This window comes from Papaver somniferum, chromosome 8 (genome assembly GCF_003573695.1).
Source record: "Papaver somniferum cultivar HN1 chromosome 8, ASM357369v1, whole genome shotgun sequence".
Lineage (NCBI taxonomy): Eukaryota > Viridiplantae > Streptophyta > Magnoliopsida > Ranunculales > Papaveraceae > Papaver > Papaver somniferum.
In genome coordinates this window covers 20,432,441-20,453,939 of record NC_039365.1, presented here as the reverse complement: position 1 = coordinate 20,453,939, position 21,499 = coordinate 20,432,441, and the positions used below count along the sequence as shown (strand labels likewise).

General features: G+C 42.0%; 2 protein-coding genes across 5 annotated transcripts; one reads left to right on the top strand and one right to left on the bottom strand.

Moving 5' to 3' along the window:
• Window positions 1–2,736: 2,736 nt before the first annotated feature.
• Window positions 2,737–6,109, top strand: LOC113304453 (splicing factor-like protein 1). Of its 4 annotated transcripts, XM_026553576.1 has the most exons (5): window positions 2,763–2,871; window positions 3,044–3,137; window positions 3,238–3,347; window positions 3,436–3,522; window positions 3,609–6,109. In XM_026553576.1, the coding sequence occupies exon 5, from the start codon at window positions 3,620–3,622 to the stop codon at window positions 5,684–5,686; it is 2,067 nt and encodes a 688-aa protein (XP_026409361.1). In that variant the 5' UTR covers window positions 2,763–2,871; window positions 3,044–3,137; window positions 3,238–3,347; window positions 3,436–3,522; window positions 3,609–3,619; the 3' UTR covers window positions 5,687–6,109. The 4 variants fall into 4 exon arrangements, with proteins under 4 accessions (XP_026409362.1, XP_026409361.1, XP_026409365.1 ...); XM_026553580.1 differs by lacking the exons at window positions 3,238–3,347; window positions 3,436–3,522; XM_026553578.1 differs by lacking the exons at window positions 2,763–2,871; window positions 3,044–3,137 and having other exon boundaries at window positions 3,147–3,347.
• Window positions 6,110–6,285: 176 nt separating this feature from the next.
• LOC113304454 (phosphomannomutase-like) lies at window positions 6,286–9,326 on the bottom strand. The gene is made up of 12 exons (XM_026553581.1): window positions 9,167–9,326; window positions 8,933–9,016; window positions 8,792–8,836; window positions 8,632–8,698; window positions 7,977–8,053; window positions 7,828–7,863; window positions 7,642–7,697; window positions 7,451–7,550; window positions 7,249–7,344; window positions 7,048–7,137; window positions 6,813–6,864; window positions 6,286–6,638 (listed from the first exon to the last, which is right to left on the bottom strand). The coding sequence occupies exons 2-12, from the start codon at window positions 8,999–9,001 to the stop codon at window positions 6,577–6,579; spliced, it is 750 nt and encodes a 249-aa protein (XP_026409366.1). The 5' UTR covers window positions 9,002–9,016; window positions 9,167–9,326; the 3' UTR covers window positions 6,286–6,576.
• Between the last annotated feature and the right edge of the window lie 12,173 nt (window positions 9,327–21,499).

Genomic DNA, 21,499 nt, shown 5'->3' with positions numbered 1-21,499 from the left:
ATATAAACGCAAGACACAATTAAAATCACCCAACACCAACCACGGAATGGAAATAAATCCCAGCCCCAGTTGTCGCCAAAGATATCTCCTTGCCACCGCATCAGAAGAAGCATGCACAGCCGTGACATAATTACCAGAAAAATCTAAAGTGATAGCCTGTTTTGAAGAAGATAAAACATTCGGCCTTGCTAGAGAATTCCTCCAAAAGACCCAGATGTTACCTCTCTGACCATGCACCTCATTAGTGATAACATCTTCACAAAAATCAAGCAAATTTAAGTTCCTAACAAAACGTGTAGTGCAACGAACCTGCGGCTCCGCAATACAAATAACATCAGGATTGTGCAAGCGGTAAAACTCACTCAACTTGGCCCTTGCACCATCTTTAGCCAAGCCTTGAGCATTCCAATAAAAGACCCGCATTAATTAACTCTGTTCTTCGAAGGGCTTGCCGAACCCTGTCTAGAATATTTTCCTCCTCGTGTTTGAACTTGACTAACATTTGCCACAGAAACTGCCTTCTTCTTAGGAACTCTTGATTTTTTCTTTTTGTCAGCCAATTCTTTCTTCTCATGATCAGCTATTTCTTTATCAGCAAGGGTCTCCAAATTTCTTGCATCCTCTTCAACTATTTTGGAAGTGTTTGTTGCTATCATATCCACCGCATCTGCAATTTCGTCATCAGCCTCAATAACTATCTTATCAATTTCCTCGGTCCCGGTTTCAAACCTATTAGAAAGTGTTAAGTTCTCTAAATATTTAGCTGGAGCAGATCTTCTTGAAGTTTTAGTGGCTTCACTAAAACTAGCTTCCTCATGAGAATCCATAGTAGTCGGACTATTAACTGGGGAATGATGCAAATCTAAAACCTTCTTCCTCAAATTCTCTAGCCTTGTTCTAGCAATATCTTGTTGTATTTTGGCAGCTTCGGCATCAGCCTCACGTTGCCTGGCTGTCTCCTTCATGGCCTCATAATTCCTATAAGCTTCCATCTCCTGCATCTCCAAATTGGTATCATCTTCCTTGCACAAATTATCGTGCACAATTTCCAAAAGTGTCGCACCAACACTACGCAAAACAGATTCAGCATCCTCATTGCGGACAGATTCCGCATCATCATTATGCAACCCAAGTGAAGCCTCACCACCATCGTTTGCATCATCTCCGCATTGTTTTGATAGGCCACCACCCTCCATGAGCTTCACGGAATGTACAACACTTTCATTGCGAGCTTCAGCTAATGCATTATCATCAGTATGCGGCATGGACGATGCTGCACCATCGGTATGCATCTCCGATTCCTTACCATCTTCATCTAATTGTCGACCAGAACTATCACTATGCTCGGGAAAGATTGTACGTTTACCAGTAGCCATCTCAAGAATTGAATTCTTCTTCTTCAAAGTGTTGGGATCATCTCCAGGTTTCTTAGGTTGGTCTTTTTCCAAGATTGGAGCATCATCTGGCAAATTCTTCTTACCTTTGGGAATTCGTTCTTTTTGCCAGAAATTCTTAAGATCATCCATATCAGCTTCAATTTATTTTTTAATCTCAGGATCAGTTTCTACATCAGCCTTGTCTTTCAAATCATCAAACTTTTTTGTTCTACAATCAGATTTTTTATGGCCGATAGATTTGCAGTAATCACAAAAGCTTGGCCTGTTTAAAATTTCATAATCTTGAACAAAGATCTCGTCATTCTCTTCACCATCAATCAAAATCCTTACTAAAGGTTGAGAGAAATATATGTCAATCAAAGCAGCAGCAAAGTAACCATATTCATGGCGCAAAGTACGCGGATCAACAGAAACCGGCTTACCAAGCCCTCTTGCCATTCTAAAATTCGTCTCTTCATCCCAAAACTCCATTGGCAAAGCCGTGAAACGAACCCAAACTGCAGCTCTAGTAATCTTATCTTTCCCAGGATCAAACATAGGCGTCCATGGATGAATCTTAAGCTGCTGAATTCCTGTTGTATATTTAATCTTCCACGGGCCCTCGTAGCTTACACGTTTTCGATCATCTTCATTGTCTAGCTTAATAACAAAGTATCCCTTCTTCCATGGAATAAATTGAACCGAACCAGATAACTTCCATTGATTCAATAATTCTCTTTTAACATCATCAAATTTAGGGTTTTGAAAAACACCAAACGGCCAACCAAACTAAATCTCCACACAGCCTTAATCCTTGCGTGAGTTTCCCGTGGGATCTTAATCAAAACATCATTGTTTGTTGTAGAACGAATTGGAGGATGAGAGAGTGTTTCAGCATCAATCCTTGATAAAACATGTGTTCTCTTCTTTAATATAGCCGCATAAGATCCTTCCATATGCACGCCTTGATTGCCATCTTCATGTGATTGCCTAAACGCGCCATGATTTCCGTCTTCCTTCAGATTCCTAAACGCGTTAGGATTGCCATCTTCGTGCTGCCTCCCAAACTCGGATGAATTAGGGTTCATAGGATTAGGGTTTGCAGCGTTATTCCTAGGGGTATAGATATTTTTTGATCGAGGTTGATTCCATATCCTTTTTGATTGATTATCATGACGATTGGTAAAGACTGGCGGATTATTGTCTTGATTTTGCGCTCTAACCTAAAGAACGCAAAAGAGAAAAGTGAGGGAAAAAAACCGGAGCCTCTCACGTGAAACCCTAGAGTTTTCGCTTTTTAAAAAAAAATGCATCACTCAGATGCTTGGCACCTTGTAGCAAGCACCGAGAATCGAACTTCACCAGATTACACCCTGACTTAAAGAAGGGTGAGAAAATCGAACGCGACTACCAGACACATTTTTCCCCTCTTCTTTCAAAATTCAAACTTTAAGATCTGAATACTAGGGCTTCACCCCGGCAGATTTTAAATCAGGTTAGTCCTAGTTTGATACTCAATTTTGATTCTCTTTGTTCACATAATCTGGTCACTGGAAATGTTTTTTCGTTGTCTTTTTCCGTACATTTTCTGGCGTTTCTACTGAATTTTAGGTTCTTGTTTACTGATTTCTCTCTAAATTGATAGACCTTTTCTGGGTTTCTTTTAGTTTCTGTAATTACGTAGTTTGAATGGAAGAATTGACAACGATGATGAAACCCTAACTGAATTTGAATCCTGCGACTGTGAGTGATTCGTAGAAGGTAATAACGTTACAATTTTTTGAAAATTAGAAATCCTTTAATACAGAATTTTGAATGTTATTTTTTTTGGATTTTGGTTTTTCTTGTCTTTCTCTTTTAGGGCATCTTGTTTAGATCTTCAAGTTGAGGGTTTTGCAGTTCTGAGGAATTTGGCACCATTTACTCATATATCCACATTTGAGAATCTTGGGAATTATGTTTTTCTTGATCGTAAGATGCCTACACTTGTTCCAGGATATGAGTGTCTTTTGCTTCTTAGTTCAATCCTTTATGGGTTCTGTATATTTCATTGACATAGATGTTCGTCGTGTTCATAACCATTTGAAAGATGGGATAAAATCTGTCTTGGTGTTGATTTCCTTGAACAAGTGAATAGTCTGAGATGGTAAACTGTTCTGCATATAACTTTTTGATAGTTCATTGGTTTTCTTTCACCAATTTGGTAATGTTTTTCAATATCTGATGTACCAGGAAAAACAAGAATGCGGCGTAGTAGGAGAGTAAATTCCTCAAGTAATGCTGCTAAGTGTAAAACTCAAGCTGAACAGCTGGTTGCAGAAATCACTGGGGAGGCATTGAAAGAATCTGTGGTTCAATTAACCTCAGATAGTGATTGCAGAAACTGTAAAGTTAAGAAAGAGAAACCAACTAAGGAGATAGTTAAAGAATTTGTACGGGTTAATTCGGATGAAAAAAAGAGAACGTTGGATGCAGCATTAGGTAAACTGGGATCTGTAGAAGTTCACCCTTTGTTGAAAAAGTGCAAATCTGGGCAATGTTTGAAACCAAAATTAGTGGTTGGGCCTGCTGTAACCCCTCTGACTGATGGAAGTAGAACTCCAGGATCATTCTGTAGTAATGAAAGTACTTCTGAGAAGCAGGAACACAGTGGAAGTTCTGGAAAGCGACGCTGTAATAGATGGGATTCACAGTCTGAAGGAGAAGGGGAAGGAAATGAAGGTGATAGGGGTAACAAAAGGAGGAAAACCAAGTGGACTGACAATGGTTCCCTACTTAAAAAACTCGGTCCTTTAAAATTGCCTGACTTTGTTAAAGTACCTGTTTCCATTGCTGATCCACAAAGGCACGAGCTGAATGAACGACTTTCCGTTATAAACAGTAAGCTGCAGAGAAAAGATCTCCATGATGATTGGCCAGAGGAAGAATGGTCTCCTTTTCCCCCACCACTGGATGATAACTTGGAGTCCGGAATGAACTCAAAGGATCTCAGATTGCGTGAAAAACTTATTCAAGAACGACAAGCTATAATATCAAGGTTGATTCAGAAGAACCCCACCTTCAGAAGTCCCACTCCTGAACCAAAGCCCTCGGTGTTTTTTAAGAAACTTTACTTACCAGTCAGGGAATATCCAGGGTATAACTTTTTTGGTCTTATAATTGGTCCAAAAGGATATACACAAAAGCGAATGGAGAAAGAAACTGGAGCTAAGATCACGATTAAAGGAAAAGCTTCAGGAAATGATAGAGAAAAAATGGCTGTTCGTTCTGGCAATGAAGATTTGCATGTCTTGGTCCAGGCAGATAACCAGAAATCAGTGGATGAGGCTGTTTCAAAAGTCGAGAAGCTTCTCATTCCCATTGATGATGGACTGAATGTTCACAAACATGCACAGTTACAGGAACTTTCCAAAATATGCAGAATTTGTGGTGAGGAGGGGCACAAGAGTTATGTTTGCCCTTGTCAGAGTTCATCTTTTCATAGCTCATGCAGAAGATGTGGTGGAAGCCATGTCTCTTTTACTTGCCCTTTCGTGTCACCAACTTTGAGTAACAGTGGCAGCAAGAATTCGTCGGGTAGTTCACCATCTTACTGGTCTTATTCTCAGTCCAGCATTGGGTCAACTCCACCAACTGTTGAGAGTAAAATCCGTAAAGAAGTTGATGAGAGAAATCTATTTGTGAGTCATCTACCCTTAACCGTGGATAAAAATCGGTTGATGGAGCTATTTTCTCCTTTTGGCACTCTCATTGAAGCTAAAGTGATCAACTACCGAAACACAGGTTTCTATAAAGCTTATGGTTTTGTTAGGTATGACAGTCCTGTAAATGCCGCTGCAGCTGTAGCAGCCATGAATGGGTACCTCATCAATGGAAAGACATTGGAGGTGAAGCTAGCTGGAAATGTGCATGTAGCAGGATTATCCCCTAGGATATCCATACTTCCAAAGTACCCTGCAACCATATTGAAAGACAGCCCGAGTCAGACAACTTGCCCATGCCCACCAGGACCGATGCTGTCCTCGCCTCGAACTCCCGTTTATAAGTGTGATGCCCTAGGTTTACCGCCTGTATCCATCTTCCCTGGCCACAATGATTCTTCAGGCAAAAAGTTACCTTCATCTCAGGGATCATCATCATACAATTTCCCATATTCATCACCCAGTTCAGTTGTGTGGTTCCCTGGTAGGCGGGGCCGAATCTCCCCAGGTTACAGATCAAACTTTTTCAGCACACCAACAAGTAGTCAATCTCCTCAACTTTATCTCACTCCACCGGTGGGCAGAAGACTGACACCTCTTTCTTGCTAGCCAGCCCTGATAAAAAGGTATGAAGCTTGAAAATCTGAGAATGGAAAATGTAGTAAGTGAAGCTGCCATTTTCTGCTTACTACATAAAAACATCGCAGAAAGTTGACATCATGTTCCTGTGGAGCCAAATCCATTTTCAGATCTTTTTGGCATGATTGCACGAGAAAGGGTGATGCCAAATTTACAACTGCTATGGAGATGGTTGGGAATTTCTAAGGGAAAAAATTTGTTTTGCCTTTTCTCCTTGGCTTCGAGTTTTATGTCTTCCAGGACCTGCATTTGTTTCCGATTAGTGTAAATAACATTTAATGTCTGGGAACTGACTCCCAGGTGGTATTTCTTGTATATGAAAGATGTAAATATGTACATTTGTTGAAAAATGTAACCAAATTTTGGCTACCATAAAAAATGTTTCTCTGCCAATCTGTTTCTGAAAATTGTTTCTCTGATGTACTTCAAATTTGTTTACACATCCTGTTTTTATGTCTGACACTTTGAAAGACTTGATGGGTAGTACATGAAGAGAATGCAAAACAAAAGCATTTCTGGTAGTGAACAAAATCTGTCCCAGGGCAGGAAATCAGACAGCTGATGGTTTGCTGAAATAAATATGAGATTCCATTATGAGATTTCATATTTAGGATTATTCAGAAGATGCAATAAGATGAAACTGCAAGACTTTCCAATAACTTATACCGCGAAGTAGAAATTCCAGTCTTCGAAATAAAATAAAGAACACTTTCCATAAAGAGATTGCTCTAACCAATGAAAGCGGAAAATACAAGGTAAATTTTGAGAAATATGGTTGCTCAAACATGAATTTTCGCAAACGGCTTATTGCAGCAGTGTAGATTTCACATCATATGACACTTTGCGCTCCTTTAGAGACCTCAAGCCTGCTTGGCAAGAAAGAGCGATGTGCACTGCTCTGCTGTTTCGTCAGGACTGGTGACTGTATAGATAAAGAAATTACGATTCAGCTTACATCAATTTTAAAAGTGAAGAAAGACAAACAGGATTTTAAGCAAATAAAAAGAGCAAACAAGAAGGAATATGAACAATTTCTTGTAAAATAGCAAATAAGAATGCAATTCTACAATTTTTATTACATAGAGTAGAAGATTACCTGTGTGACCCACTGTTCGCTCTGACTCATATATCTCGTGATCATTTCCTCCCTGTTCAAACAATAAATTCATTTCGTAAAAGCATACCATAAGCATTACATAGGTCGAGAAACATGAATTGCATTATAAGAATACTTAAAGCTTCAAAACGGGCATAACGCCTTTCATTGTAAGAATACTTAAAGCTGTTCAGCTGTAATTTGTTAAAGAGATCGAAAAATAAAAAAAAGGTACCTTGTAAGTTTTGTCTCCAAAGAAGTGAATTTCTTGAAACTCCTCTAGGTACCTCAAACAGTAGGTCTTGTCCCAACCTTGAGGAAAAACCTGTTCAAAGCAATGACCCAAACACAAAGTTTACTTCCTATGATGTCACAGTTTAACAATTCAAATTTACTAAGGTTGCGATCTCAAATTTAGACTAAGGTCGCGACTCACATCAAAACTTATCTGTCCTCCGATGGAAAATGTCAGATTGAGGTGAGCAAACTTCTCTCGAAGCACAGAAACCATTTTTGGTCGAACATTGTGAATCTGAAACGTTTTGGAGTAAGTATTACTAATGGAATGAAAAAGATACATTAGAGTGAAAGCCTGCCTTGATACACATTTATTAAAATGAACGGTTCACCATATATACCTTGTCATACTTCTCGAAGTCATCTCTTTCTTCTTGACTACAATTTCGTCCAATTGGTGATACATTAATCATCCCACTTCTGAATTCCATAAATGTTCCCCTATTGAAAAAGTAACAAGAAAAGTAAATCCTTCCATTTAGTTAATTTATCAAGTGCATACGCAAATCAAGCCCTTGTATTATTTACTTACCTTTTAATTGGGATATCCAAATCAGCAATATAATGCAGTGTAAAATTGATAAATTCCTGTAAAATGTAACCACAAACTGTAAGAACTCGGTAAATATATGAAACCCATTAGACGGCAGTCAGACTTGTTTACAGGTAACCGTTCATAATACAGCAGAGCATAATCATCTAGCAAGGAAAGACATACCTTGAGTTGATCATTTGCAATGAACGATTTCAAGCTCTGGTGGTACGAACGCAAACAAACACCCATTTAGACGATGAATCTTTTAAATAGACGAACAACAGTGTTTCCAAACGGAATTTTCATTATGTTTAAAATAATTAAAAGAGTACCTCGGTGCCAATCAATTTCCCATCTTTGTGAGCAACAAGACCATTCTCAGAGAACACATAATCGTAATCCATTAGAACTGGCAAGAAACAAGAATTCTATCAGTCAATAAGCACATCTCTAATAGTCTCATAGAAAGAAATCATGTACCAAACCGAAAAAACACACAAACAAGCTTATAAAAACCATCTATGTGCATAATTATGTACTTTAATAACAATAATAATTACATAAAGTCCCACCCTGATTTCCAGCAACACCATAAAACGAAAGAGCTATTTATATTTCTCATTCCAGCAACAACCATCGTATATGGGTCTTGTGGGTTTAGTTTTCAACATAAATCTTATTCTCTAATGCTGCTTAAGATAGATGCAAATGATGCATTGAAACTGACCCATGTTTAAAATTTCAAGTATACAAGACATCCATAAATTACGTATTCTTCACACACTCAATTTTCTATGTGTTAAATGGCGAACAACCCAAACTTGTAACGAAGCACACAGCTACCAAGACTGGTGAACATGGGAAACACTAAACATGACTGAAAATGACCAATACCGGCTGTTGCTGACATTTATGGTTTCATAGCTTGTATGTTCTGTGGTTTGCTCTCACTGACACCAAACAAGATACATCAGATAAACTCTTTACCTGATTTCCCAAGTTGTTCTGTAATCTTAACAAGATCAGATCCCCCGACAACACCAACAGTAATTTCCTGATATCACATTCAAGGGGTTATAATCCAAACCAATACCAACATTGAATACAAATAGGAAAAAAATTCACTAATCTTCTCAAAATCAAATACCTTTCTTAGATTTCTCATGAATTCTAACATCTTTGGAGTCACTTCCTGCAAGGCATAAAAATCAGTAAAGAGAAGACAATGAGATTATACATTTATACTACTAGAAATTCCAAATCCATATACGTATAAGATAATGCATACCTTTCTTGGAGCTGTAAGTGTGCCATCAACATCAAACAAAGCAATCAAACCTGGTCTCCTTACAGCCATTGGGTTCAAAATTTTCTGCAATTCAAAATTGGGTTCGATTCTATAAAATTCAGAGACTTATAAATTCTGGGTCAGTATTAAAATCACCGATATTTCAATTGAAAACAGAATGAATCCATGAACTGTAAGAAAATTCAGTTTAAATTAAACAAACTTTTTTGGTACCTGAATCGGAATTTGATTACAATTGAATTGAATTTTCAAAATCCGATTCAAAGTTGAAAACCCTTTTTGATTTCTGATTGAGATTTTGGAAGTTGGTAGGAAGTTATAGAGAGGGAAACAGAGGAGTTCAGATCAGATCTCTACTGGGAGATGGAGTACCCTTTTTGTGTACTGTACTTCATGTATATTCTTAATCTGTTATCCAGTGATTATACGCCACGTGTGCATCCTAAGACCAAACTGAGTTGACTTGGGTGGAAAAGAGTCAAACGGTCAACTAGACTTACAATTTCGTCCACCTACTTTGTGATGTAAGTGTAGCATACACTCCTCAGAAACCCGTTCGATATGAAAATTGATGATTGGAACGTGATGTGTAATGTACACCTACCTTTAAAACGGGTGTGCCATAGTTGATTCTTACAGCAAAGCAATTTAGATTCTGTAACAAGTGGGAAGAGTACATCCTTTTTTTGTTTTTTTTTTTGGCTCTTATTTTGCTTTTGCATATTCATCATTTGGATTCTTTTGAGAATTGTTTGTTAATTTGAGATTAGGTAGTGATTTGTTGGGTCTTTCAGAATGCGCATGCTGCTAAAACTAAATTTATGATGCATGTCCCATGGCACTTGGCTGAAAACAAAAACAAAATTAGGTGGTCCTGGCGTCAAAGGGGAATACAATACATAGCCCTGTGAATTTCCATCTCCTTTGGTTCGGGGATGGGTGAGGGATAAAGCCAAACTCCAGCAAAACTAACGAGCTAAAACGGCAAAGTTGATATACTAAAATTTCTTAATCCATCTTTACTAGTATCGATTTTCACTTCAACCGTGTATGTACACCTTTCATCATCCATCACGTGTACAGAAAGAGACACGTGGAAGACATATAAAACAAGATATCAAAACATGATAGCAAGCATCTCATCAGATAATGCCACCGGTCAGCAGATCCGACGATCAGGGACAGAGGGTCACAGAGATATGATGGCTCAGAGGAGCACCAGATAATACCCCTTGGGGGTTATCACATCCAATCCCGAGGAAGATCCCAGATCAACGGCCGAGAGGAAGTTCGGCTGACACAGATGTGACCAGACAAAGAGACACTTGTCTGACACGAGCAGACATCCATCTACCCGCATTAAATACCAAAGAGATATACACGTGTCAATCAGCTCGTGGAAGAGGCGAGGATAACCCTTCGTATTCAAGCTCAGGCCGCAGCATACGCCGAAGACCTCTGCGTAATGGGCACAAAGCACAAGAAGATAAGAATACAACGACACTTCAGAAGTAGGACCCACGTTCCAACCCTATAAATACCCCTCTCCACTAAAAAAGAGGGGATCAATCAATTCAGAGCAATAAAAGGAGAATATAGGAGAGAGAAATAGGAAAAGTGAGTAATCCTCCTACTTCCGCAGATCTATGTATATTCTAAAGTCATTCGACTATCTTTGTAACCATTCAATACATAGTGAAACACCAGCCCCGTGGATGTAGGCCTTAGTGCCGAACCACGTAAATCTGTCTTATTTATATTTCAGCACCTTACATTCAGCGTTAAACTTCATATGCTTAACATTTATACTTGATTCTTGGTTTATTCCTTTATTCGAACATTATTTACGATAATACTCGACTAGACAATGACAAGCCCGAAGGCTTCGAGTCGATGAATCGATATAATCATCCCCTTTATGCATACGACGTACAATTCTAGAATTAGGATGTATGCGCATATTTTTTGTGAACACGTGGATGGATTCGTGATTTATGTGTTCACAATTTGGCACTAGAAACAGGGACTTTGTCTCGGTAAAAGATTTATCTTATCCTGTGATTTCACCTTAAACGCGTGTTATGGTTGTAATCCTTTTCTGGGTTCAGCGTGGTTTCAAAACCTTTTTCATTCTGGGTTCATGGTCTTCATTTTCACAAACACCATTTCAAAGCAGACAAATCCACGGCTATCTATCACATATTTGCACGTGAGACGTTTTTCTTTTAAAACTAAGATTTAGTAATCCAGATTCATGAGTTCTCGTTACAGATCTGCCTTTTCAAGAGTTTTCCTTTTCAAAAGTAGTCTGAAAACAAGGTCCATGATTGTTTATTAGAGGACTTGTATTGCGAAAACTAGACCGACGGAGCCTTCATGTTTCTCTTTTATTAAGACCCTTTGGCAGCTCATTTCCTTTTATTCCGCAAATTCTGCGATGCGAATGGCACTAACCCAATCCTCGTGGATATCTTTGGTTCTCTTTATTTATTCCCCTATGCAACTAAGGACTAAAAATGGAAAAGATACCAGGGGCAGGAAAAACCAAAGCCTCATCAAGAGAGACACCGAGGGTTACCCCGGTCCTGACCCGAAGCAAGCAGAAAGGAGACAAAGCTAAGATAGCTACTCAGAGGCAGGATGCTGCGGAAATCACCTCACCTATGAACGCTGACTCCATTGCAGCCGCGACTCTCAAAGCAGCATCCACAAAAAACAACACAAATGTTGCGGCCCTCCATGCTACAGAAGCTAACAAGACTTTGGTTTTAAGCCAAATCCACCAACAAAGAGAAGGGATGGCAGAATCTATGACACATCAGCCCGCACATCCACCAGTCTTCGGAATGCCGTCAACCAACGATCAGAATCAAGCCATACAAGTGATTTTAGTACCACGGGTGGAAGCTCAACCGAGGGGACCAAGCATGGAGATACCAACAATTGAAGCTGATCCTCTACCACCCTTAATGCACACAGTAGACGAAGGGGAAACTATGGTCGTAGGAGTGCAAGCCGGAACTCCCAATCAGGGATCAAGCCAGTCTCACCGACTGATGGTAGAGCTCAAAGAATTGAAAAAGAACCAGCAGGTCTACGCAGATGCCTTAGCTTTATTGGCCAGGGAGAACCAAGACTTGAAATATAGGATTGCCCAAAGCACGAAAACTAGCCAACAACTGGACGAAGAAAATTCTAAGGCACCAGAGCCTAATCGAGACCAAAGAATTATCCTAGCAAACGCCGCTAGGGGAAGCAGTGCAGCCGATCCAGAATATGCCGCCGAAGACTTAGACTATTATGACAGTGAGATTCGAACAAAGAAACGCTCAACTGAGCATGAGAACGCAAGACATCACTCCGCAATGGAAGAGCTGCGTGAAGAGATGATGGCTGAGATCAGGCAGTTAAAAGCCAGACAAGGCGGAGGAAGACTTGAAGAGGTGATGAAAGAAGCTAACTCCACGCCCCTAACTCATCGCCTGGAAAATACCCCCATTCTGTTAAAGTGCCATGTCCCAACTTTTGAATGCTATGACGGATCCAGTGATCCCGCGGCACATATCCGGTATTATAATCGTATCTTAGCCCGATGAAGTCAAAACGACGCCGTCCTCTGTAGGTATTTCCCATCAAGCCTGAAGGGATCGACTTTGTCTTGGTTTGACAACCTGCCGCCTGGTTCCATCAACTCCTACGATCAACTCGTAGAGAAATACTTGAGAACCTACATGTACAACAAAGCCGTCAACACCGGAATGGATAATTTTTTTTTTCTGGAAATTGGTTACAAGGAGAACACGAGGGAATACACCAACAGATGGCACAAGATCTGCCAAGCCATATGGAGTGTAGATCCCGTGGTAAGCATCAACTGCTACAAGTGGGGATTAGACCGAATGAGTCCACTATTTGTCGAGATCCACGGGAGCGTACCTAAGACAGAAGGAGATCTTCGAATAATTATTGAGAAATATGCTCGTCTTGAAGAAATCCAGCGTGAGAACCCGAGGGCGCAAACACAGAGGTCTCACCGTATCAATTCCGTAGAACAAACCAGCGGGGCCAAAAGAAATAGCTCAGTGGAACGAGCGCACGAAGATAGTAAAGAACGAAGAGATGAACGACGAAAAGATGATCAAAAATTCGAAGAACAGGTTTACACGAAGCTTAATGCTAGCTACGCTCGGATCTTGCGAGAGATCAAAGGAAGGGAAAACTTGGAGTGGCCGTGGTCTAAGGGAAAACAGCCCCCAAGGACCGAGAAGTCTAAATATTACTGTGAATATCATTGCTTCAATGGACACCAAACCGAGAAATGCAAGAACCTCAAAATAATGATTCAAAAATTGATTGATGCTGGCGAACTCAAGCAATACAGACGAAAGGAAGTCACCGAGGACAGATCCAAACGAACCAGGAAAGTCCAACTTCCAGAGGGAAACCGCACAATCAACACCATCTCGTGTTCCGAAGCCGCAGGGCCCTCACTCACAACGCAGATAGGAAAGAGACTACGAAAGAAATTTGAAGACCACTGCGAATTATACAAGATCGATGGCGTAGAGGTGGACGAGCACGAAGAGTGGATGGACGCACCTATCATCTTCGATACTGAAGATATCGAAGAAGATATGGAAGATCATGACGATCCCTTGGTCCTCACACTACCAGTGGCCGGATATAACCTCAAAAATATCCTCATCGACAGGGGAAGCTCAGTGAATGTTCTATTATACGACGCTTTCAAACGGATGAAGCTCCATGATGAACAACTGATGACCTCTTATTACACCATCTACGGGTTCAATGGAGCGCCCACAAAGCCATTGGGAGACATCGTGTTGCAGGTGAGCGCCGGGCCCATGAAGTTAGAAACGCGATTCAGCATGGTAGACGCCCCATCCCCCTATAACTCCATTATTGGACGAAAGTGGGTACATAAACTCAAGGGAGTGGAAGCAACTTACTACCAATATCTCAGGTTCCCTACACCCGAGGGAGTAATGGAAATCAAGGGAGATCGGGTCTCTGCAAAAGAGTGTCAGGCCATTCAGGATCATATCAACAACGAACAGGAAGAACAGCGGAAAACCCGAATGATCAAAAATAAAGAAGTTGCGAAAGAAAAGGCCATAGACCTGTTCCTCAAGGAAACCACAAGGAAGGGCTTGACAAAGGATGATAATGTCCTTAACACAGAGGCAAGTGCTTCAGCAACCAACGAAGGAAAGAAACATTCCAAATAGCAATTAAAGAGCGACCTAGTCCTTGGGGACCCGAAGCCGGTGTTCACACCAGTGGATCCTGTAAAATAAATCAACATAGGAACGGAAGAAAACCCAAAGATGATCAAAGTAGGGACCATAATGGACGAAAAAAGAGAAGAATCCTTAACCAAATTACTTAAAGAATACACGGATGTATTCGCCTGGAAGTTAGGAGACATGCCGGGGATTGATCCGAAAATAATCTAACACGAGCTGCGCATCAAACCAGGCACGCCACCTTTCAGGCAGAAAATAATAAAAGTTGCACCAGAGTATCATAAGGCAGTAGAAAAAGAACTTCAGAAACTACTAGAAGCAGGTTTCATCAAGGAAGTCAAATACCCTACATGGATCTCCAACATGGTCGTCGTTCCTAAGTAAAATGGAGGGGTTAGGATATGCATCGACTTTATTAACTTCAACAAGGCATGTCCAAAGGACAGCTATCCCCTGCCGAGCATAGATCAACTGGTTGAAGCGGTGGAAGGATACGAAGAGCTGTCGTTTATGGACGGATATTCTGGTTACAACCAAGTAGCCCTGGCAGAAGAAGATCAACTACACACAGCATTCTACACCCCGCATAGCCTTTATTGCTATACTAGAATTCCCTTTGGACTTCGAAACGCAGGGGCAACGTACCAAAGAATGGTCGACGCTATCTTCAGGCTATGGATTGGTAGTACCCTAGAAGTCTACGTTGATGACATGCTCGTCAAAAGTAGGCTACACAAATATCACCACCAGGACCTGAGAGATATTTTCGAAGCAATGAGGAAACATCATATGAAAGTAAATCCAGAAAAATGCACTTTCGGTGTCACCTCAGGGAAATTTCTCGGATATCTGGTAATAAAAAGGGGTATTGAGGTAGACCCCGCGAAGATTCAGGTCATAGTGGAAATGTCGTCTCCGAAGAATTTAAAAGAAGTGCAAAATCTCAATGGGTCCTTAGCAGCCTTGGGCAGATTTATTGCTCGATCATCGGACAAATGCAAACATTTTTTCAATATTCTCAAAAAAGGGAGTAAGTTTGAATGGACCGCAGAATGCGAAGAAGCCTTCCAAAGAATCAAGGAACACCTGGCTTCAATTCCGATCCTGCAGAAGCCTGATCCTAATGAGGTTTTGGCATTGTACATAGCAGAGAGAGAAGACGCAGTTAGCGCAGTGTTGGTCAAAACCAATACCAAGATAGAACAGCCTATCTATTATGTCAGTAAGACCCTCAATTCTGCGGAAAGGAATTACACGAAGATCGAACAACTCATCCTGGCATTGGTATGGGCTACTCAAAAGCTGAGAACCTATTTCTTAACTCACTTCATCCGCGTCGCATGCAAAGCACCACTGGAAGCAGTCCTCAAAAGCGCGGGAAAAGTAGGAAGAATAGCCAAGTGGAACACCCACCTGGACCAATTCAACATCATTCATGAAATTCAACATTCCCAAAAATCCCAAGTTTTGGCGGATTTCTTAGCAGACCTCCCCTGGACAACGATGAAGAGATTAGGGGAATACCAGAAGCCGACGAGGAAAGCAAGGATCCAGTTGATGTCCTCGAACCCGCGAGTCAAAGACAATGGGAAGTCTTCGTTGATGGTTCCAAAAATAAGGAAGGGGCAGGAATAGGCATTGTCATCACCACCCCAACTGGAGAAAGGATCGTACAGGCACTCAGGTTAGAATTCAAAGAGCATACTAACAACATCGTCGAATACGAGGCAGTCGTACATGCCCTCCGCTTAATAATAGAGATGGGGGTAACTGATGTAAGACTGACAAGTGATTCGCAGCTTGTCATACGGCAAATAGGGCTCGAATACAATGTGTACGACGACACCCTCTCAGCTTACATGGCCTTGGTCCAAACATTGGCATCACAAATTCCGAACATCAAGTTCCGGCACTTATGCAGAAGGGATCTCAGGCACGCGGATGCCCTAGCATATATATCATCCATGCTGAAGGACAAGAGTATCGAAGCTATCAAAATAACAAGGGTATACGAGCCTTCGATTGCATCACAATTTTCCTTTGCTACAAATCAAGATACAGTGGAAGAAAATATCGAAGATCAGGTGGGAGAAGACATCCGTGACGATTTTGACGAAGAAGATATCCTGTCAAGAGCAAATCAAGACGAAGATTTCAACAACGAAGATGATTGGAGAATGATGATCCATGCGTTTCTCAAGGATGGAACCTTACCCGCGGATCACAAACAAACCAGGAAAATACTCTCCAAAGTAGGAAGATATGATCTTCGGGATGGGATCCTGTACAAGAAATCTTTCCTCGGACCGTTACTACGTTGCTTATCCAGGAAAGAGGGCATCGAATTCTAAACGACATCCATTATGGTGACGCAGGGAATCATAGCGGCATGAGATCACTAGCCGACAAAGCAAAAACAAGGATATTACTGGCCCACAATGATACAAGATGCTGCAAGAATGTCCCGACGATGTGAAGAATGTCAGCGTTTCGCCAAAAAGATACACGCACCAGCAACAACGTTGAATTCTGTGGATAGTCCGTGGCCATTTGCAAAATGGGGCATAGATATCGTTGGGCCTTTCATCGAAGGATCAGGGAAAAGACGATTTTTGATAGTAGCCACGGACTACTTCAGTAAATGGGTGGAAGCCAAAGCCTTAGCCAGGATCAGAGACGTGGACGTGTTTACTTTCATATTCCAAAACATTATTTGCAGGTTCGGCATACCAGCGGAAATCGTGTCCGATAATGGTAAACAATTACAGGGGAAAAACATAGACATGCTCTTCGACACTTTCAAAATAAGGAAAAACAAGTCCACCCCCATATACCCTCAAAGCAACGGACAAGCGGAAGCTACTAACAAGACCCTCGCCCTTATCCTCAAAAAGCAATTAGACGAACACAAGGGGCGATGGTGTGAACAGCTACACAATGTATTATGGGCATACAGGACAACACGAAGATCTGCCACTGGGGAGTCCCCATTTCTCCTCACTTATGGAGCTGAAGCAGTCATCCCAACAGATCCTCATGCCAACCACAAAGACCGAAGCATGGGAGAAAAATCTCACAACAGACATGATGTTAGAGAGACTGGACGACCTGGAAGGAAGGAGGGAAGCAGCATTGCAAAAGATGGAAAATTATCAACGGAGACTAGCGAGAGAGTACAACAAAAAGGTTAAGCTTCGAAATTTTGTAGAAGGGAGTATGTGCTAAGAACAATCCCGCAGTATCAACGAGAGAAGAAATGGGGAAAGTTAGCACCTACATGGGGAGGACCTTTTATAATACACGACATTGCGGGAAACGGTTCCTACTATCTTCGCAATCTGAAAGGAGGTCCTCCGGCACCCTTGGAATGCTAAATGGCTCAAACCGTACTACCCATAGGAGCAGCGCAGCTTTGCATCTGCGTGAAGAATACCAGAAGAAGAAGGCAGCGTAACCGCTTTACATGTTTCTATCTCTGGACGAGGAGTAGCAGGCCTCAACCTATCAATCAAACAAACTTTTTGGGAAATCTTCAAGCAAACGAAATGGTCAAAAGGCCCGCTGGGTGAACGCATGTACATTACATAATAAATTAACAATATTGGGGAAAGTAGTTAATCTACAATCTCTCAGGGCTCCCCTATCAGTGTCTATGAGTGTAAGACCAGGGGGAAGGCACCCAGCAGAAAGAGATACCCAACCAATTTTAAGGCAGCGGGTCGACGGAATGGGTGCATGTAAATATTTCAAATAAGCATTCCATATCCTAGAACGCTGCCTCGGCCCCCACCGTTTGGGAATCCTCTGGCCCAGGATTCGCCAGCGGGGTGACAGGTCTCAAGACGATCACGAAGGTATTTACCTTCGGTGTCGCACCCAAACACTCTCAACTTTTTACAAAGCAAGTTATTTCTAGTTTAACACTTCACAATACTTAAAATAAAAAATTGATAACGCAGGTATGCCAAAAGGATGATCCATTTCATAAAGAGTTGATTACAAGATTCAGCAAATAAGATCAGGAAACACATCAAAAAATGATCCGAAATTATAATCAACAAGGATCAACTTTCTATGACTAACTAAAAAGAAATCTACTTGGACGATACAGCTCCATCAACAGGGTTGTCTCTGCGAGATGAAGGTACGCTACCACCTGAAGAGGCCCAGAAGAACCAGGCAAGGGCGCGGGAAGGGGACGACGCGGATAATTCTTGACAAGACCATGTTCGACTTTAAGATCAAGTTCAATCTTATCTAGGACTTTGTTGGTCTCTTCAGCCAACTGACATCGAGCTTTATAAGTGATAACAGCGGTCCGCTGGTTGGCCTGAGACAACAATGCAGATAGGCGTTCCGCCTCTTTGGAGGCAATCTCCGCTGCTTCCTCACGAGACGCGGCCAACCCTTTGAAATAGTTGGCTTGTCCTTCCTGCTGCACTAAGGCAGATTGAGTTTTTAAGCTCATCATTTGCTGCGTGAAGCTGTCCCTCGAGTGCTGAAAACAAGAAATACCAAGGGGTTAAAAAAGAAATAACAGAATCACACTCGATAAAACGAGGTTATACCTTCGACATTAGCCGAAGCCTCTTCATACTCATTACAACTGCGTCCCGAGCCTCATCAAGAAAGTCATATTCGGATGTTTTTATAATCCGTTTGAAGGTTCGTAAGAGCAAATTGACTCGCGTCTAAGTCTACCTACTGCTTCATTGAATCCAAGTGACGAAGATGGTTGACTTCGTCATTCATCTCCCCCATCCTTTTATGGAGTCGATACACATTCACTTCAAGATCTCTTTCAGACTCCACTTGGCGAGCAACATCAGCTCGAGACGCTGCTAGGGCTTTACTAAGAGCACCAACCTCGGCCCTAGCATTATCTCTTTCCTCGGAAAGACGCAGCATACTATCCCTAACCCCGGGGCCTAAGAAAAACGAGCCTGTTGTAACTCTCCTTCCAAAAAGCGCACTCTAGCCTCTAAGTCCGAAGCATGTTCTCGAGCATCACGCAGGTTGTCACGCGTCCATAGCAGCGTACCATTAAACAGACAACGGTCATGATTGTACTTATTTTGCATATCAACCATCAGTGTTCGCTTTTCACGCCACTCAGCTGTTAAGGCGTTGTGCTCATCAGCGAGCATTCCACTTTACGGCTTCGCTTTTCAACTTACCCACCAACTCTGCAATACGGGATTTCTGTCGTTCCCTTTCTTTCCGAAGCCATATCAGCTCGGGGACTCCACCCACTGAAGATAGGGTGGGGAGACTCAGACAGAACACCAAAATACAGATAGGGAATCACGAGGAGTGAAAGATCCGTAAAATACGAACCTGTGAAGGACGAGACATTTCTACGAGTCTGCTCCAATTCGTTGCGGACTATAGCAAGTTCTGAACGAAGACTCTCCTCAGCGTTACCCAGCTGTTCTTTTTCCTTCAGACGGCCCCTCAGTTCATTTATTTCCACTTCAGCCGCAGTTCCTCTTCTCTATGACGAAGCTTGGCCTCCAACTTTAAAGACTTTGCTTTGAAGAATTGGTATAGAACATGGTTACAATGTTCGCTCCTCATCATCTATGTCACAAACAACATTATTATACCAAAGGGATCAGATATCACGAAGAATACAATGTTCGGATATCATGAAGAAAAAAGTACAAGGATTTACCTCTAAGACACGCTGCTGGGGAAAACCGTATTGGTACCCATCAGCTATGGCCATCATATCAGCAGAGGAGGGAGGGTCAACCACTAGGTTAGCTTCCGAAGCTCTCAGATTCTTCTCCCACATCTCAGCAACGCGGGCTTCAGAAGACAATTGCATCATCCGACGAGTATAAGCGTCGGAATTCTTCTCACCAGTGACCACTGGGGCAGGGTTAGGGACGAACATCAGGTTCTTCTTCTTAAGCCAAGCCAAAATGGCATCTTCACCTTCAGGCATTAGCGAGTAAGGGAAATCCTCTGAAGGAGACTCAACCGCAGACTTCCCCTTGGCGGTTATCTCCTCACCCGCGCAAGTCTCGACATTACCACCCTCAGCATGACCACCTGCGTTCTCAGCTTGCTGATCAGTGGTACCTTCTTTGCCAAGATTCCCAAGCACATCCCAATCATCATTTGGGGAAAGCAATGAGAAGTCTTCGGCAAGACCCATGGCAGCATTCACATCAAAGGATTCCCCCGCGGAATATATCCTACCGAAAGAAAATTCAGGGGAAATAACGGGCAGAGTACCCACACCAACAATATCATCGCCAACAGGGGCCACCCCCCCAGTACCACCAACGGTAATATTACCCTCAGACTCACCATCACCACCCGCGCAACTTCTTCTTCACCATTACCACCTTCGTCATCAGGGTGAGAAGTGTCGGTACGCTCTTCTCCATCGGACATTTCTTCATCCTCACCATACCCTTCGTTTACGGGACTCGTAACCTCCTCATAAACCTCAGCCTCACCGGTAACCGCAGTAGAAGATTGTTTGGGTCCAAGTTTCTTCTTCTTCGACACCTACAAACCAGTATACATCCCACAAAGGCTCATTTTTTCCCTCACTTCAAAAATGAAAATTATTTCAAGCAAGGAAAAAGGGGCAAATAGAATAGAGAATATAAGAAGAAACTATACCTTGGCAGCAGCACCTTCGTTGGATGGGTAGCACCAGAATCCTCCTCATCTCCATCAACGACATCAAGAGCATAAGGAAAATTCATGCCCGCGAAATTCGGACGCCAAGGACAGAAATCTCCATAACGAGCAGGAGGAGTTTCACGAGGCTTGCTATTTTCAGAAGGACGCCAACCGCGTGGACCCGGAATCCATCCATAAGCCCAAGGACCAACTACCTCAATAACAGTAGCATGCCATTCATAATCATGGTCACGCTTAATCCTTTCACGAGCAGGAAAGAGTTTCCGTTTAGCAGATCCCTCAGTACCAGGAACATACTTCAGCTTGGCATCACTCACCTCACTCAAAAGACGAATTTCACCACGGGGAGCAGCAATATTACGAAGACTAACACTCCACGGCTTACGGTTTCTGCTGTTGACATAATCCCCAAAAGAACTGTTAAAATTCTGAGGAGTGTACCACTCTCTCTCAGCAGGATTTGGAACATAGCAGGTCATCATAGTCTCTCCCTTGCTTCGCAGGTAACATTCCTTCAGTGAACGAAGATAATTCCCAGATAGTTGTGACACGGAACGATTATGAGTGTTCGTGGAAGAGCCTTCGCGACTAGCCAACACGTCATAATAAAAGGAGT

What these genes read in the sequence shown, in the direction of transcription:
- LOC113304453 (XM_026553577.1), top strand. Translation starts at nt 3,620, where the DNA reads ATGCGGCGTAGTAGGAGAGTAAATTCCTCAAGTAATGCTGCTAAGTGT.
- LOC113304454 (XM_026553581.1), bottom strand. Translation starts at nt 9,001, where the DNA reads ATGGCTGTAAGGAGACCAGGTTTGATTGCTTTGTTTGATGTTGATGGC. An exon ending in GGAAATTGATTGGCACCGAG is followed by an intron (nt 7,864 to 7,976) that starts GTACTCTTTTAA and finishes TCGTACCACCAG; the next exon opens with AGCTTGAAATCGTTCATTGC. An exon ending in TTGCAAATGATCAACTCAAG is followed by an intron (nt 7,698 to 7,827) that starts GTATGTCTTTCC and finishes TACATTTTACAG; the next exon opens with GAATTTATCAATTTTACACT.